General features: G+C 34.8%; 3 protein-coding genes across 3 annotated transcripts in view; 2 read left to right on the top strand and 1 right to left on the bottom strand.

Moving 5' to 3' along the window:
• The window catches only part of CENPP (centromere protein P), a 101,545-nt gene that overhangs the window by 71,244 nt on the left and 12,561 nt on the right, over window positions 1–17,740 (bottom strand). The gene's annotated exons all lie outside the window — the stretch shown is intronic.
• Window positions 2,292–4,187, top strand: OMD (osteomodulin). Its single transcript, XM_026046013.1, has 2 exons — window positions 2,292–3,231; window positions 3,874–4,187. The coding sequence occupies exons 1-2, from the start codon at window positions 2,292–2,294 to the stop codon at window positions 4,185–4,187; spliced, it is 1,254 nt and encodes a 417-aa protein (XP_025901798.1).
• Window positions 9,867–17,620, top strand: OGN (osteoglycin). The gene is made up of 7 exons (XM_026046015.1): window positions 9,867–9,916; window positions 10,522–10,771; window positions 13,512–13,596; window positions 15,170–15,328; window positions 15,919–16,121; window positions 16,655–16,750; window positions 17,207–17,620. The coding sequence occupies exons 2-7, from the start codon at window positions 10,607–10,609 to the stop codon at window positions 17,375–17,377; spliced, it is 879 nt and encodes a 292-aa protein (XP_025901800.1). The 5' UTR covers window positions 9,867–9,916; window positions 10,522–10,606; the 3' UTR covers window positions 17,378–17,620.

Raw genomic sequence — 17,740 nt, forward strand, 5'->3', positions numbered from 1 at the left:
TCAAGTTTTACATGTTAAGATTCTTTGTTTTAAAGGAAATGAGGCCTTAGACATGTTTTATGCAGAAGCCTTGCCTACAGTACAAGCAGACTGATTGCAGGAAGGTCTGTGTAAGTACTTGCCTCMAACTGAGCAAGACTTGCAACTTCGTCCTGATATATAAGTACTCCTGTGGCATTGAGAACAGAAATTATTAATCAGAAATATTCTAACGCTTATTAGGACAAAAGTCAGTATGGACAGAACTATCTTGACACCTACATGAGTTAGAAGGCTCTGAAACAAAGYAAGAGAACTAGGAAGTAAAGCTTACATTCTGGGAAGGAGCCCAGAGCAAAGAGGGAAAGAGTAACAAGAATCAAAAGAAAATRAAGAACATTAAATAGACACCGGGACCGATTGTTTCAAGATCTGTTCAAAAACATAATGAAGTCATAACACAGTCATTATTTACATACATAGGTGCCAGCAGGCCTAAGTAGGAGTTAAAAATAAGCTAATAAAGTATTCTCCTGATACACGCTGCCAGAAATCTGAAAAGCAATTCATTCTCTTCAAGCACAGGATTGCTTCTCAACCYAGCAAGGTTTATCAGTCTAGTGTGTTTATACAGTGATTTAGTAGAAAGCTGCACACTGCATAGACATGTTTCTGTTATTATTTATTTATACTAGCTCTGATGGCTGAGAATATTGTTGGGATGTGAAGAGCCTGCTTTTGCTGAAGACCTACAGYGTTGTTCCAGACAACTGATTCCATTCTAACTTGTTTTTAAATAGTCATTAAAGAGGCATTCAAATGCAAATGAGACCTAGTCACAAATTTGAGCAAAACCAATACTATATCACTTTTGTGGACACATTGTGATGATTTAGTAATTCTAAGATGTTGTTACTACATCCTTAGGATTCTCTCCTTCTGTTCATAGAAAACATCAATGAATTGGGAATCTATAAGGAGTACAAAGCACAGGAGATCACYGTTTGCAAAACTCTTCTCTCCTTTATGTGCTTTGGCCAGCAGCGTTACTTTTTGACTCATCTAAGTTGATTAGTTTTACTTCATAATTTTCCTCTGACTACATAAAATGTTTTAAAAWGACTGCCTCCAAGTATCTGAAATTTGATCTGCAGAATTAGTTGTCAATAATTCTGACTTCCATTATATTACTGTTTTGCTATATTACTACAGGACTAACTTGGGTTATCCAGCAAAATCCACCCYTAGAATTTTTCCAGCCTCACCCTGACGAAGTTTAGGCTGACCTGAGCTACAGCTCAGACTTCAAGTCAGTAGATGTCAAGTCAGACACAAGTCTCTTCAGAAGTCTCTTCCAAAGAGCACTTCTGTGATTCAATTATATTGACCCTTCATAATTTTGCTCTGCGCCAGTTCACCATTGAGAAGAAATAATGTATTTTCCCAGGAAAAATATACCCTCAGTTTAAAAGGGCCACATACATTTGAACTTTGGACATCTGCCTTTCTTCCTAGCACATGACTTGCACAAAGAAATACTTGTTTCATACCTGTCTCCTACCGTCTTCAAGTATATCTCAGAGTATCTGGAATGAGGTTCTCCTTTAGAAATACCACAAGCTAACTAAAAGCCATTTAAAATTGTCTTTACATGAATTCTAGCAAAATATATGGCTTTTAAATAGTCAGTCTCCATGTAAAGAGTAACAATTACCACCAGCTACAGGCASAGAAATCCAGGCTGTAATGACAATATGTTTCCAACAGCCTGCAGAAGGAATGTTCCCTGGAAATTTGATCTGTGGCCATTAAAAGGGGACCTGTCAGGCTTAGCTAATGCCTCCCATTACACCAGAAAGAATGCAACACCTATATGTCTAATACAAATCCCAGACTACAACACTTCATATATGAAGTCCTTTTGCTACTTGTCTAACATTCATTAAAGAAGGAAAAGAAAGCAGAATGGGATTTTTTCATACTGCTTCTCCCAACTGCTGTGGAACCCTTCAGCAATAGGTGCAGTACAGGCACAAAGCTATTTTTTCACTGAAGTCAAACAAGAAAACTTATGCATATTTCAAGGTCATGAATTTGTTTAYAGCTCGTTTCTTGAAAGATAGAAATCAAAATTTTTCCTTGGCTTATTAGGTAATTGCCAGTGTTGCCAAAACACTGCACTGCTCCGCTTATTTAATTTTATTTATACTGCTTTTTCTTAAAGAGACAGCTTAAATATGATTTAGTTTACGATTAGTTGATCACCTTATTTTTTCCTTCTCTTCAGTAGGGTAAAACATACGAATTGGAGTATGGGGATTCTAAGTCAGCTCTCAATCACTCACCTGCTCTGGACTGCTACAGTTATTTGTCAACATGAAGACTATGATTTTGGGGATGAATATGATGAAGAGCTAGATCATGAACATCCGTATTATTTTAATTTTCATCCAAGCACACAAGATGGAGTTCCTCATTTTCCTTTTCCAGTTGAGTGTGCCAGAGAATGCTTTTGCCCMCCAGCTTTTCCATTATCAATGTACTGTGATCATCGTAAACTTACAACAATACCAAATATCCCTGCTCATGTCCAACAGCTCTATCTGCAAAATAATGAGATAGAAACTGTGCTTGCAGGACCATTTACTAATGTCACCATCTTAAGAGAAATTAACTTGAACTACAACAAAATTAAATTTCACATGATTGACCCCGGTGTTTTTGCCAAACTTTCAAACTTAGTACAGCTTCATTTACAGCATAATGAATTAGAAGAATTTCCATTCCCACTCCCCAGCTCTCTAGAGCGACTCCTCCTCGGTTACAATAAGATTTCTCGGTTATCTGGAAACACRCTGCAAGGACTGTCTAACATAACCATGCTTGACCTCTGCAATAACCTTCTTGATGATTCAGCACTCCAAGAAAAACAGTTCTCAACTCTTAAAAATTTAATGCAAATCAACTTATGCAACAACAGATTACAGACCATGCCTCCTGATCTACCACCTTCACTTATGTACCTCTCTCTCGAAAATAATTCTATTTCTTATATTCCAGAAAACTACTTCAGTAGACTTCCAAAACTCATCGCTCTAAGAATGTCACACAAYAACTTGCAGAACATGCCACTCAATGCCTTTAACTTACCCAGCCTTTCAGAACTTAACCTTGGACACAACAAACTGAAACAAGTATTCTACATTCCAAGAAGCCTGCAGTATTTGTATATTGAAGACAATGACATTGAAAGTATGTTCTTGGTAGTAACTTTATCAAAGTAAAACACCACAGGTCTGGGCACTATGTACCTCTCAGGAATAAGTAGAGCTTTGTAGCTTTCGATCCTAAGAGGAACATCCTCCCATTTTCTTCAAGATACAGCATAAACATATTATTAGCTAATTCAGACCAGACAAKAGGAAATCTTGAATTGATTTGGCATCTCAGTTTCCAAGAAGATTTTTTTAAGCGGCCGCACCATTTTTTTTTTCCCCCCCACACAGGTTAAAGTCTTTTTAAATCTTCCCTCTGATGAGACAACTTCCCTCTGATTAAAAAAAGAAAAATCCAGAAAAGGAGTTATGAAAATACCCCGTTCACATAAAAAATTACTACATTTAGAATAATAGTCATTTCTTCTACCCTACAACTTYATACTTCACTACATTTAGAATAGTAGTCATTTCTTTTACCCTACAACTTTATGCTTCAAAAAAGCAGAAAAAATTCTGATATCTTTGAAATTGCTTTAAAACAAAGGCAAGGATATTAATATTGTGAACCAAAAGAGTCTTTTCTGTTGTAAATTTTAATGTTAAATTGTAATTTTGCAACTGTTCCTAAATATGACTATTTTCTAATTTTTAATTAGTGTTTTTCTCTCTCTTGCAGCTATTAATATTACCTTGATGTGTCCATCTATTGATCCAATGAACATTAAACAATTAACTTATATACGGGTGGACCAAAATAAGCTTACAGTTCCAATAAGCACATATGCATTCTTCTGCTTTCCTCACATAAGAACCATTTATTATGGGGAACAAAAAGTTAACAAGTCAACACAACTAAGACGACCAGTGTTCCGACGATTTTTAACACCAGAAGAATATGAGGCGGCAGAAGATGATCACGAAACAAATGATCATGAAACTGAAGAAGATCACGAACCTCAAGAGAATTACTTTCATGCTTACTTTAAATGAAGCAGTCACAGTTAACGTGCATATATGGAAACCCTTCCTTCCTTGCGCGTTATTAATATCCATTTTGAAGCAGTTGGCTAGTTTGGGTTAAGATACACCTATCAAGTGGACGTAGGATTTTATTTTAGATAAATAAGCCATTACTGACATAGTTAGAAATATAATACTAGCAGTAAAAGCAAAGCAATCATACCACCAATAGACAGCAGCCTGAGTATGAAGGACTCATTTCTGGAYTGGTAGCTTACAATAAACAATATGAAAACAAATCTTACCGCAATTGCTATCCCTACCAGCTAGATTAAAGCTAGCATAGACTTGCTTGCTTGCACAATAGCTGTTTTGAAGACATAAAAGTTATGGGGAATATATATATAGCATGAATAAGCTGAGAGGGATAACTAGTAATTTAAATCATATCCCAATATTACACTATAATCCATATAGCAAATAGCTTAGGATACCTAAAAATTACTATTACACTAGCAACTACCTTTGCCTTCCACTGACTATTTTAAGTTGTAATGAAGTAAGATTGCATAAATTTGTGCTAAAAGAAAGCATGTGAAAAAGTTCATCTGAATTGTGTAAATACATGCAATCACTTTCATCTGAGGCAAAAAGATGTTTAAGAACTTCATACTAAAGCTGGACTGACTTTTCATTCCGCATCTTCATTATTTAGRAGAGAAGCATACTGTATATTTTAATAAAATACTGGTTTAGTGCAGTATTCAAGTAAATTTCACTGTGAAGAAATTACGTACTAAGCACAAGCCTCCATTCAGAGTGCAATTGGAAGAAAAAAGATAAGCAGCAGCTATTTTGTTCTAAAGAGATAGAGGTATTAAAAGCTTAGAGGTATTAAAAGCTTAACAGTTTGTTACAAATGTTCATCAAGTAGAACAAAAACAAAAGCTCTATTTTTAAAAATTAGGCTTTTCGCACAAATAACACCGATTAACCACTCTATTGTTTCAAAGTAGAACAGAAATTGCTTTAAGCAAGCTAAAAATAGTGCAATATCATATTTGAGCTATTTTTTTCAATTATGTCTTATGTCTAGAAACAGAACCAAACAAATACTTAATTTCCTGATAAATCTTTTTAGCATCATAGAAACATCAATATTTTCATAGGAAAAATAGATGAGTGCTAGGAAAACATCCATATATGATGTTGCTAAATCTTAGACTATATATTGAGGAGTGTGTATATATATATATAATGCTATATATTTAACTTTAGAAATTAAAAAAGCTTGTTAGAACTTATCAACCTCAAGTAGGCCTTTAATTTCTTAAAGGAAGAACATATGTGTGTATTCATCACCTGATTTAAATACTCATCAAAACCTCATCTTACATACACATATCCGTAAGTACTCCTATCAAAACACTACCCACAGTATATACAAATAATCTAGCTATAATTCTGTAGCTTTATTAATATGAATATAGTATTACTCTATAAAGGCAAGAAGCTCCTTTCTAGTCAACAGATGTTTTATATTTCCACTTTTCTGATTTCCTTTAAAATATTCACATTCCATTGTTATAATACGAATCAATTTCCTTCATTGTTTCCTAACTTGATCATTGCAAGCAATAAACATAGGCATTTCCTATCTGAAAAATATGAAAGGAAAACATGCTATTTTAATAGAAAAAAATATATATCCCAGAAGAGATTTGAAATATTAACAAAATTGTTTTCCATTGCTACTATATGACCTTTTCAGCTACAGACCAACGCATATATATGCTGTTGTATGTTATGAGTTCTACACATATACACACAATAAATTTCGCACTCCCGTATTGTGACTTCAGCAAATGGCAGAGAAGGATATGCACCACACAGAGGCAGCGGTGAAAGTGCTGCGCTGTACCAYTGGGGAGACAAACACACAAGAAGCCTCAATTCATCAAAATGCATTAGGCATCCAGCAGAAAAGAGCTGCATTTAGAAGAAGAAAATGGAGAATGAGTCAGAATAGTCAAGTTATTTACTGTAGGAAGAATGAACAACAACAGCAGCATTGAGTTCCATTTCAATATCGTTTTATGCCTGTTTCATTCYTTGAAAATTTCATGTCTTCAGTCTGAATAAATAACTATCTGTTACTCTCTAAAACATTARAAAGAAAAAMAACAACACTGGCCTTTACATTTATCATTTTGTATAAGTAATTCCATGATTGCCACTCCTTGAGGCATGAGGAAACCAAGCAATATTTCATACTGCTTTCTTCTGAGAACACTTAAAAAGCCAACAGAAAAACAAAAACTACAAACCATAAAGTCAGTTATGTCCTTTTGAGATTATCATACCAGGTGAAAACTAAAGTCTTTAAACAGCTGCAAAAAATACATGTGATTTTACCTACAGAACCACGCCAAGCATTGACAAGAAAAACAAAAAACACTCTGCTTCGCTTCTATTTCAGACGGAGGACCCTGATAACAATCTTATGGAACTCTCCCTACTGCTTTCTCTTCGTCACTGTATTACTAAATAACCTACCTTATTATTAATTTACCCAAACTGACCCAAAGCCAAGACCCTTTTTGCGTTTTCTTTGCCCATCCCGCTTCCTAGTCTTCTGTCTCCCATTAAACAACCCTGTGCCCTGCTCCTGAGCAGAGCTCCCAGGGAACTCCCAGGGATGTTCTGGAAAAGCCATTTGCAACCAAACACCCCATAGAGAGRAAGGGCTGTCCCTCTGGTTACAACCTCCTTGGCTCATTCAACTCCACAGCACTTTTGAGCTACTGCCTCTCACAGACAAGCATCGTCATCCAGCCCTCAGTTCTGTTTTCAAATGCATTGCAACATTTTTAAAGCAATGTTAAAGTACATAGAATCTTCTTCTATCTCTTCGGTACTACACTATTAAAGATCAAGTACTAAACGTACTCCAGTATAGAGCTAAATAACACACTAGCAACTGCGAGAACTTGTTTTGGCTGAAACACGTGGAAAATAGACACAGCTGCCCTCTCAATTAAGCTGAGGTCATTTTATCTGGCAACATATCCTGGATATGAACTGCTCATGATATCTTCTACCGTATGCCCCTGCACAGCTTCATTTTTAAGGAAAACTGACATTTTGTATGCAACTCTAGTCCTTTAAATTCCTTATGCTTCCTTAAGTTTAAGATCCTTAAGTTTTCAGAGAGCAGAATCCAGAAAGTGAGTGTTCCTTGTTGGAGTGTCTTGGCTTCCCTCTACTAGAATGAAGGCRATGTTAAACTTCATTTATGCTTTCAGCTACATTTCACATCTGTATAAAACTGTATGAAAATTACTATTATTCTCATTTAAACCAGAATGTTGTTTCAATGCTATAAGTAAAAGAGCCATTTTAAATGCATCATACTTCAAATAAAATTTTTTTGGGGAAAAAACGGTCTTTGAAATGAGATACTGCATCCTCTCAAAGAGGGATGCACCTGATGAAATTAGAAAGCATCCCCTATATATTTTTCAAGGCCATCTTCAGAAATTAGAGCTCAGTTACTTAACAACAGAACTTATTCAGGTTTTCAGAAAAGAAATCACTTCCGGATCCTTTTAACTAGAACTAAGGAAATCAATACCTATATATCAAACTTGTCAGCTGTTTCTAAAAAGCATTGTCTTTGTCATGGTGATTATTCCTGCTAGCTTCCCTATGACTAAGGTATATGAACCACATTTGTTTCAGATAATGAGTTATTTTGGGTACTGAAGACATTGCAATTCATTTTGAACAAGAATAAACCATCACTGCTGCTAAAAGAAGCAATATTATCTTAACTTACTTGCAGGCTCTTGTGCCTTTCCTTGTGCTGATGAAAGCACCTGGAAAACGTTCATAGAAAATTACGTCAAATGATTCACTGATTTTTTTTCCCCCTGGCACAAGGTAGGCTGACCAGATAGAATATGGGACAGGACTAATGGGGTTCTTCCAGACTGAAATATGGTGAAGCTATATCCTAAGGTAAACCTCAGTAACACCATAAGAAAGCACTTACCTAACATACCATGCTTAATACCTTAGAGCATTTATTCTTTGACTACATTCAAAATTAAGAAGAATTTTGATTTTCCAGAGCAAAATGAAATCTTGATCTGGACACCTGGAAGAGGGGCTTGGGAGACAATCCAGTGGAACACTAAGAAAGCAAAGATGCTGTTATTAATCCTAAAACATGCATGAACTGGTRAGAGATGGTTGATTTACTCCAATATTTTTCTTCATGATGGCAAAACCATCTTTTCTATCCAAACCAGTGCTTATGACTGAAAGTTCCCAGGCCCTGCAATGGAAAACACCTTAACATACTAACCGCAAAAACTGGAACTCAAGTTTCAGTTTGTTATTGTTCCAGCAAAATAGCAAAGAATATGATTCAGAATCCAGTTTACATTATTATGGTTCTCTTACCTTTACATTTCAGTTATATACTCATAGGAAATCATTATGCTAGAGCATGCTGTAAATTGCAACTACAACAGTTTAATTTGCAAATGAATCAAATTAAAAACATTTTGATAAAACCCTCAGTTCATAAATTGTTAAGTTGTTATAAATTGGAAAAGGAAATAGAGCAAATGGCTTACYGGCAACTCTAATCTATAGATTTACTTAATATAGACATCCAGTTTACAAAAAAGACAGAATTTATAAAAAATATAACTCAGTAAATCCATGTTTATCCTCAACATTATCCTAACCAGCAGGGCTATCTAAAGAAAAACTCCCCAAACTGTAGAAATGAAGTAAATRTAATTCTGAATATCTCCCCCAAACTGTTTTATTGCTACATAGTTTTTAAAAGACTCAAAAAATCTACTTTGTAAACTTTGGTCATCTGGCTCCCATTTACACTGACTACCAAAAATAGATAGAAAGAAATAACATGGGGAAGAAGAAATGCATTAAAATCTAGAAAATTGCAGCTTTTACTTCAGATGAAAATTCTAAGCCTGGGTATTGTTTATTAGGTTACCTATGCTATTAGTACACAGTTTATTCAAAACATTTATTGTGAAAAATTTTTTTCAATAAATTTTCTAGGAAGATGTAATAATTATTTGTCTGAAATGATTAAAGTATTTTGTGTTTTCAAAGCTCTTTGGACTAAATGATTTGCATTTCATGCTTACTTGAATGTTTTCTAAACACACACAACTTGCAATTAAAGATTTTATTACTTTGAAAAATGTGACTAATATACTTTACGTATATTTTGGCTCTACCTCTGTCTCAGGCAGAAAGCAGCTGCTTTGTCTCTTAGTTAAACCATTGCACAAAATGGATAACACATGCCTTGTTATAGACCTCTATTTTGCAGAATATTTAATTTACACAAAGAACTTTAGCAATTACAAGGGAAAAAATCACCATTTAGCATAAAGTTACCATTTTCATTAATGGTAACAAGTAATATTAAATGTATCTTGTTCATCCTACTTTTACAATTTATAAATGTTATTCCAAGTACAACCCCCTGCTCCAGGATATTACCTCTTACCCTATGGAAAGAATGCTGGCAAAGCATTTTCTAGCCCATGGAAAGCACTTTTAAGACTGTCAATCTGTGGAATAGTATTCATTTCAACAACTTGGATGTAATCCATAACTTTACTCTTTCATCAAACCAAGCTGGGTTAACATGTAGATAAGAATATCTGGTTTCAGGACAATCACAGAAGGACTGTGCCTCTGCAAAAACGGTAGGTAGACTTTTCTTCTAAAAATATGCTCAATAAAACTTAAATAAAAAATTAACTACAGCAAACAAGTCTTTTATGTAACATTTTTCTCTTATTTGAAAAAGTATTTCAATAGTTTTTAGATTACCATTGTAGCTTTTTTAAAAAAAGTTTACAGCCTGTAAAGCATCCTCCTTAGGGAAAGGTAGTTTTTCTGTTTTTTATTTTCAAACAGAAAGATAACACAGAGATAGATKGTTGTTATAGAATAATTAGATGTGAAACTCATTCTGACAAAACAAAAAGGCACATTTGAACTTCTGCTGTTTTAATTAGTTCAGCAACATACATGCCAAATATTTCAAACAATGCTTTACCAAAATCTTCAAGCTATTATTAGAATATGCTCAGAAACAAGAAAATACAAGATAAGATTTTTCTTATTAATTGGAAACGTCTGTTYATGATTTTCTAGTTTCTTTTGAACAGTTCATATAATACTAAAGTCTAATTAAAGGATACCAAGAGTTAAAAGTTGTTCCATGTTCCTTATGCGTTAGAAACCCCTGCCAACTAGTCTTCTAGGCTTTAAATATTGTTTTGACGGATTGCATTTTCATTTGCAGTCACAAAGAAAGTATTCTCCATGGTCAAGGCTCCAGCAGTTCTTCAACAGCTCAGTGAAAGCCAGATACATTGTTCTCTGCTAAAATGAAGACTTTGCAGCCTTTTTTTCTGTTTGTGTTTGTATCTTTGGTGAAGTCAGCACCACCTCTACAGCAAGAATCACTCAAGGTTTATGAGTATGATGCAGACATTGCTCTAGGAAGCCTGATCGAACAAGATTATGAAAYGAAAATCAAGGATATAAAAGAGGTACTTGTCAATTTTATGTTTTCATATTTTTAACTGCTAAGCATTATGAGAGAATGAGGTGCAAAATGCATGTATGCAAGTTTCATGGAAAAGCCTTGTAAGGGCTRGTATTCAAATCAAACCACAAAAATACTACCCTTGCTACGGTCTGTAACAAAACCACAAGAGACTAGCATAAGACTAAAGAATCATTGTTAACTACGCTATATGCATGTGCCTAGTATTTTAAGATTGTCTTGAAGAATATGTACTATCAGAGTAGCTGAACAGTCTGAATAACATTGTATTAATGCAATAATTGAGAACAAGTTTAAGTGTACTTTTTTTGATACGACAGTGATATTTGAAACAGTAGTTTTTATCATAAATAGCACGTCATCATAAACTACAGTAATTCTTTTATGTTACCAATTTAGCAGTCTTGAACTTCTGTGGAATATCCCGAGTTGCTGTAGTCACCTATGATATTAACACTAAGAGCCCCAGAGTCAGTAATGAGTGTACCTTACAGCACTCACCAGCACCCCCAGGTGGTCAAACCTCAGTGTTTTTGCTGTGTGACTCTACACATAACGATGCTAAAATGTTTAATGCTTAAACAGAGAATACAAACACAGGGAAGTAGCCTCAGCTGAAAGAGACAGTTAAAAGTGTCATACCTCTGCTTGGGCTGCCTCTGAAGGGGTGTTAGAGAGGCACAGCACGTCATGGAGGTGGATTTCAATATATAGGAAGGTCAACATTACCTTAGTGCATTACTTAGTTAAGTCATGACTTCTCTGCATTTATAATGCAAACTATTTTCTGCATTGATTCTATTCTATGACTAGGGATTTTTTTTTATAGCAGATCAGGAAATACTTCCAAAATATTAAGTATTGGGGAAGGAGGGAAAACGTATTGTTTCACTTTGTGCACTTGACAGTATTCTTCAAATAATACATCACACTGTTTTGTTRCCCCATTTGTCATTTCTTACAGAAATTACTTTCTCTCTGTATTCCACAGAGAACTCACAAGTACACTTTTCCTTGCGTCATGTCTCAAGTAGGATACTGTACTAGAAAACCACWCCCAGTGCAGATACTGCTATGATGAGCAAAAATGCTTTTTATAGAAGGATATTAAAAATMGCCTTATGAACAAACAAAAAATACATATGCCTTTATCCAATTTTAACTGAACCTATGCATAAATTCCTAACATAATTCCTACAGTAACAAATCGGGTTTCATTACATGGAAATACCAAGATAAAGGGGCAAAGGCCTACATACCCATAAAAGTCTTGCAGATATACAGGAAAAAAATATGAAAAGAAATAATTCTCAAGTGTCAAGTCCTAGCACACAAAATGACTTTTTTTTTAAATACTAAAGCTAGTTTTCCCACAGCATAGGAATATTCTACAAGCCAAATGACCAAGCCACTTTGGCAACAGTCAGCTTGGTTCCTGGATTGCACCAAGATTAACAACTCTGACAACAACTCTGAGGGTAGATTTTCTCCCAGAACAAAAATGTTTGATTCTTTCCTTCTGACTGTTCCAGTCTAGCTTCTCTACAAAAAAAACACTGTAAAACTTCATAACCTGCATAGAAGTTCCATTCTACATCTGCTAAGCTGTCTCCAGCACTCTCACTTGCTTAGAAAAATCAGAGTATCTATCCATAGTCTGGATAGATAGATGCAGGGAGGAGCCAAGTGAAGGATGACTCATAGGCCAAAAAACGGTCAAAGAGACAGAAACTGTCCAAAATATTTGCTTCTCAGGCTTTGTTTCAAGCTTGAGGATTTTATATGCCTGAACACAAAAATTTCCACAGTAAAACACAGGTAAGAACTTAAGTAAAACAAAAACAGTATCATAATTAAATTGACAGTGTTACTTCAACGTTACCCTGGCAGATGAACTGTATCACACCTGCCTGAATGAGGAAATAGAAAAAACAGTTCACTTGTGCATAATCAGAATCTGTATGGAAGCTCTCCCTGTGGTCACTGTACTCCTGCCACGACTCTGAACTTCAAGCACAGAGAAYGTTTTTGTATACCTGGCACGGTACTTCTCCCCATATGTTCTGAATTGACAGGTAGAGCAGCAAGGACCACGACTCTTTCCTACAACTATCCCTTATCAAAGGGACAACAAGAGACTAGCCAAGTACAATTGTAAACCAAACCAAAAAAAATGTCTAATACAGGCAAATCATAGTATGACTCACTGTGTAAATCTAAAATTCCTACTGTATTCAGGGCAAAGTTAACTATTTCTTGCATCGCTGCAGGCTCCATTAGCAGTCTAGATCTTACAATGGACTTAGTCACAGCTCAGTGGAAACAGCATTACTACCTTTGGGCTACTTTCTGAAAAGAAGTCTGAAAATCAAGTTTTCATGCTCTTGAAAATATATGGAGAATATTTCAGGAGGAAATTTGGAACAACTAAGTGAAAGGAAGTGTTATTTTACTAAGATGATTTTGGTAAAGCAAAACACACACAGCCTACATCCATACAAATTGTTTATCAATATCATTATGAAGGCAAACTCTTCAAAAGTTTGCATAACGTAATCTATTTTCAGAGTCTCAAGTTTTATAGACACCTACCACATATTCCTTCCACACAGTCGCTAGTGTTTTTGAACTTGGCATATATAGAATGTTCTTTTTCTTTTTGCTAGAGGTGTGCTCTTTAAGACTTATATAATTTTTTTTGATAACATTTGCTTTCCACAAAGGATGGAGGGAATGTTTCTCCTAACATCACCCTAAGGCTGCAAGGAGATGATAGTGAACGTAGTGTGCAACCAACAAAGGATACAAGTAAGTTAACAGATATTAATATTGTAACATCCAAGTTGTTCAAAGGAAGTTTTCACCTAAAGCAATAAATATTAATGTTGTCACAAGAGATACTAATATTAATATCTTTGTTTATGAACATCTTTAACATCTTCTTTRGAAAGCCCTCTAAAATTCTGCTTTTGATAGAGCAAACTGAAAGAGGATCTTCAGGTAAATTCTGCAAGCACGTTGTATAATTTATAAGGATACTTATAAATTTACCTACTCATGCTTGCAAAGCTGCTCATCAGTCAGAGATATATCCAAGTTAAATAAGCTAGACAGGACAAACAAGAAAAAAGAAACAATCCAATGAGGTGCACCGGTTGACGAAGTCATGATGAAAGGCACGTTTAAATTCCTTAAACAGTTTTCCCATATATTATTTAAACATCTCGCTTATGGCTGCCCTAACTGACATCTGACAATCAGGGAGGTTAATGTTTATGTGGTTTTGACGTTTTTCTTCTTGCTAGCAGCATACAAAACACATAGATGATTCAGCAAGACCACTGATGTATCAACCTCCACGAATGTTTAAAATCAAGATTAGTTATAATCAAGAGGGATTCAGCAACAAGCCCTCATAAAATGAGCTCAAAAATCACACCAAAGCTTCTTGTCAGAGACACAAGAGCTGCTGCCTTTAAAACAGTGCCAGTGCTGCTTCACAACCATATTTTGTGTACTAACAGACATGACAAATAAGAGACAAAATCCAGAAAAGCAAACACGGTAGAGAGCTGAAGTCTGACACATGGCACATGCATAAAGTCAAAGCTCAAGATCTTAAWTCAATTTTAGACAGCACTTCTAAGAAAATACAAGTTACTGTATTAGATATATTGRCTTGTCTTCCCGGTATTGTCCAACAACTCCACTAAATCATTAGCTGCAGAACAAGAAAAGTTTTAATGCAATTATGGTACCTACATGGACAGTTTCAAAATTAAAACACAAATAACTACAAGAAAAAGTGCTTTAATACTCTTTTTAAAACTGATGAGACTAAGAGATACTCTCTTTCTGATCTAGGTAAAGCTGTAAAAATATTCTTTTGCTTTGGCAAGGTACCCAAAGAGCTGTTCATAAGACATAGTAATGATTAATACATAAGTAAACTTAGGATGTACTTTCAGATGTTTTCCTTTCCATTTTGAAAATGTAGTTACAGATGTTTCCCTTGTACATATTTCTATGTCGCAAAGACTTCCATCTTCTATTTTGACAGTTTRTCTGGCAAAATCCTTCTGTATCCACCTTCTATTCACAAAACACTGTAAGTCAGTTAGTGTGAAAGTGAATATTGATAGCACCTCAAGATAAGYGCAGATAAGAATACACAATGTAAGTGACATTCCTGAAAAGAACACACCACTCAAAAAAACTCCAAAGACCCACAAGACAAAAACAAAAACTAGAATATTAAGTCACCTCAGAACTTGCTCCAGACAGAAGAAACAAATAAGCTAAAACTACAGAAATTATATTTTGTATATTAAGGCGTATGACAGGTGAATCTTCAAACTGTCTACTTACAATTTTCTTTCAGATTTACCTACTTGTCTTCTCTGTGTGTGTTTAAGTGGATCAGTGTACTGTGAAGAAATAGATATTGAAGCTGTACCTCCACTGCCAAAGGAAACAGCATATCTTTATGCACGATTTAACAAAATAAAAAGGATAGCAGTCTCAGATTTTGCTGACATTAGTAAGTAAATATTCAAATATCAATTTGCGCTTAAGTGATAATTAATCTAAAGTTTTTATTCTTTAATAACATGACAAGAACACCAAAATAAGATGCATTTTATACTGACTCCATTGATTTTATTATCTATTTAATTTAGAACTCATACATAGAAGAGGAACCACTCTTCTCAAGTGGTAACATGAAAACMTGCTTTGGCCCATGTATCTTACTTTCCCACCAAATCAAATAAAGAAAGTACAGATTGCTCAGAATGAAGTTTAACTGTATCACAGACAACCWTGTATGAAAAGTCATTCAAACATTCTGAAGAAATATCTCCTAGCTATCTTATTCTACAACTTCTATCTATGTCTTACATTGTTTCGTCTCCAGGAAGAGAGGGAGAGACCAGCATATTTTCCTGCTCTTCAACAACTTTTAGGCTATGAACAAATCTAAACGTGGATTTTCACAGTATTGCAATTTGCAAATCAAAATAGGATAGTTCATCCATTGTTACAATATTACACCTAATTTATATCCAGCTATGCACATTTTACATATGATGCTGTTATAAATTCAAAAATTTTCATTTCTTTTGTGCAAAGCTACCTTGAGAAGAATTGACTTTAGTGGAAATCAGATTGAAGAAATAGAGGATGGAGCCTTTTCAAAGCTTCTCTTACTGGAAGAGCTTTCTCTTGCTGAAAATCGACTTGTAAAGCTCCCTGTTCTCCCTCCTAAGCTAACAACGTTTAATGCAAACCAAAACAGAATCAAGAGCAGAGGAATCAAAGCAAATGCCTTCAAGGTAAGCAAAAGACAATAGGTTTTATAATTCAAGAAACAGACTACYGGGTAGCTTTACAGGTTTCCTTTTGTTTTGAAAGTACTTCAGAAAAACAGCTCCTAATGTGCTCACTCTCTCATACATACTAAATCTAAAAAATTACTTCAACTTTGAAATATAATGTTACCTACTTTTCTTCCTCTCACATACACAAAGACATACTGGATTCAAAATTGATAGCTCAAATACAATTCTGAGGACTCCTTAATCACTGATAAACTAGCATACAGCTGTAAAAATAGTCTTAAGTTTTATAGCCCAGATGCTAATACTTTCCAAATCACAGAAGGCCTGTTCTGCAAGTTTCTTCACATAACAGAATTCAACATTCTCAGCAGAACAGAATGCTTCATGCAAGAAGAAATAAAAATCTTCAGAGGCATTCAATCATCATACATTATCATAAAAAAATACTGACCTCTTATCAGAGACCCATAAGTAACTCAACCCCTAGCTAATATAATCATTAACAATCCTTCTCTTCTTTCTACTAGAGGTTGACAAATTTGGCCTACCTCTACTTAGGACATAATGCACTGGAATCGGTTCCCCTTAACTTACCTGAGAGCCTGCGTATTCTGCATCTTCAGGTACAGTGTTACCAAGAGCCTCAACAGTAATATATTTCAAATCAGTTGTGCAATTGTGCTGCTGTTATCTTATACTCAGCCAACTAATACGCTTCATCTCTAATGTGTATGCCACATTCAGCATTCAAACTGAACCTCTTTTAAATGCACAGGAAGAAAAAGTAGTTAAGACTTAAAAGTTTCTTTTGCTGTCAGAAGCTAGATCAACTAGATACTGTGCCAGAATTTCTTTGGTTTCTGTAGATAAGGATTAGAAATAGAATATAAGAAATAATCCTTTGTAATAAGTACAATGTCAAATCATTTATCTGCTCATAGATTGGGTAATATACAGTTCCTATGTGTATGTTCTACAGACATATAAGTCAATCTCAATCACAACAAAATGTGAAGTTAAAAAGAATAAAAAAGCTTGATTTTTTTCAATGAATAATCAAACTTCATTTTGTTTTGCAGTACAACAATATCACTACAATCAATGATGACACATTCTGCAAATCTAACAACACGCGTTATATCCGCACAAGTATGGATGAGATAAGAATGGAAGGAAATCCAATTCTCTTGGCAAAGCATGTTAATGCTTTTTCCTGCTTGAGAACACTGCCTGTAGGATCATACTACTAGCTACTGCCTGTGTAATGATGATGGTTTTTTTGTTTACATGTTTATATCCTCTCCCTTGCTACTGCAGTGTCTCTGCATACCCAGAATCTTTTACTACGTTAAATTGTATTCTGCTCTGAAATAACAAACAGCCGTTCTTACTAGCTACAATGACACCCATGTTTTCAGAATCTTTTCTGTTAATGACAATGCTAAAATATATGTAAACACATCATCTCAATTTCTATTTCACCACAATCTTTACATGTAAAGTCATGCAGTCACTACATTTTACTTTCAGATAAACCCCAAAGATTTTTAGCAGCTGACTATTAAAAAAAACAAATCTGATGTTCAACCAAACATTTGCTTGTTCTGAAATGA

Source organism: Nothoprocta perdicaria, unplaced genomic scaffold (genome assembly GCF_003342845.1).
Source record: "Nothoprocta perdicaria isolate Ctin4 unplaced genomic scaffold, notPer1 scaffold_42, whole genome shotgun sequence".
Taxonomy (NCBI): Eukaryota; Metazoa; Chordata; class Aves; order Tinamiformes; family Tinamidae; genus Nothoprocta; species Nothoprocta perdicaria.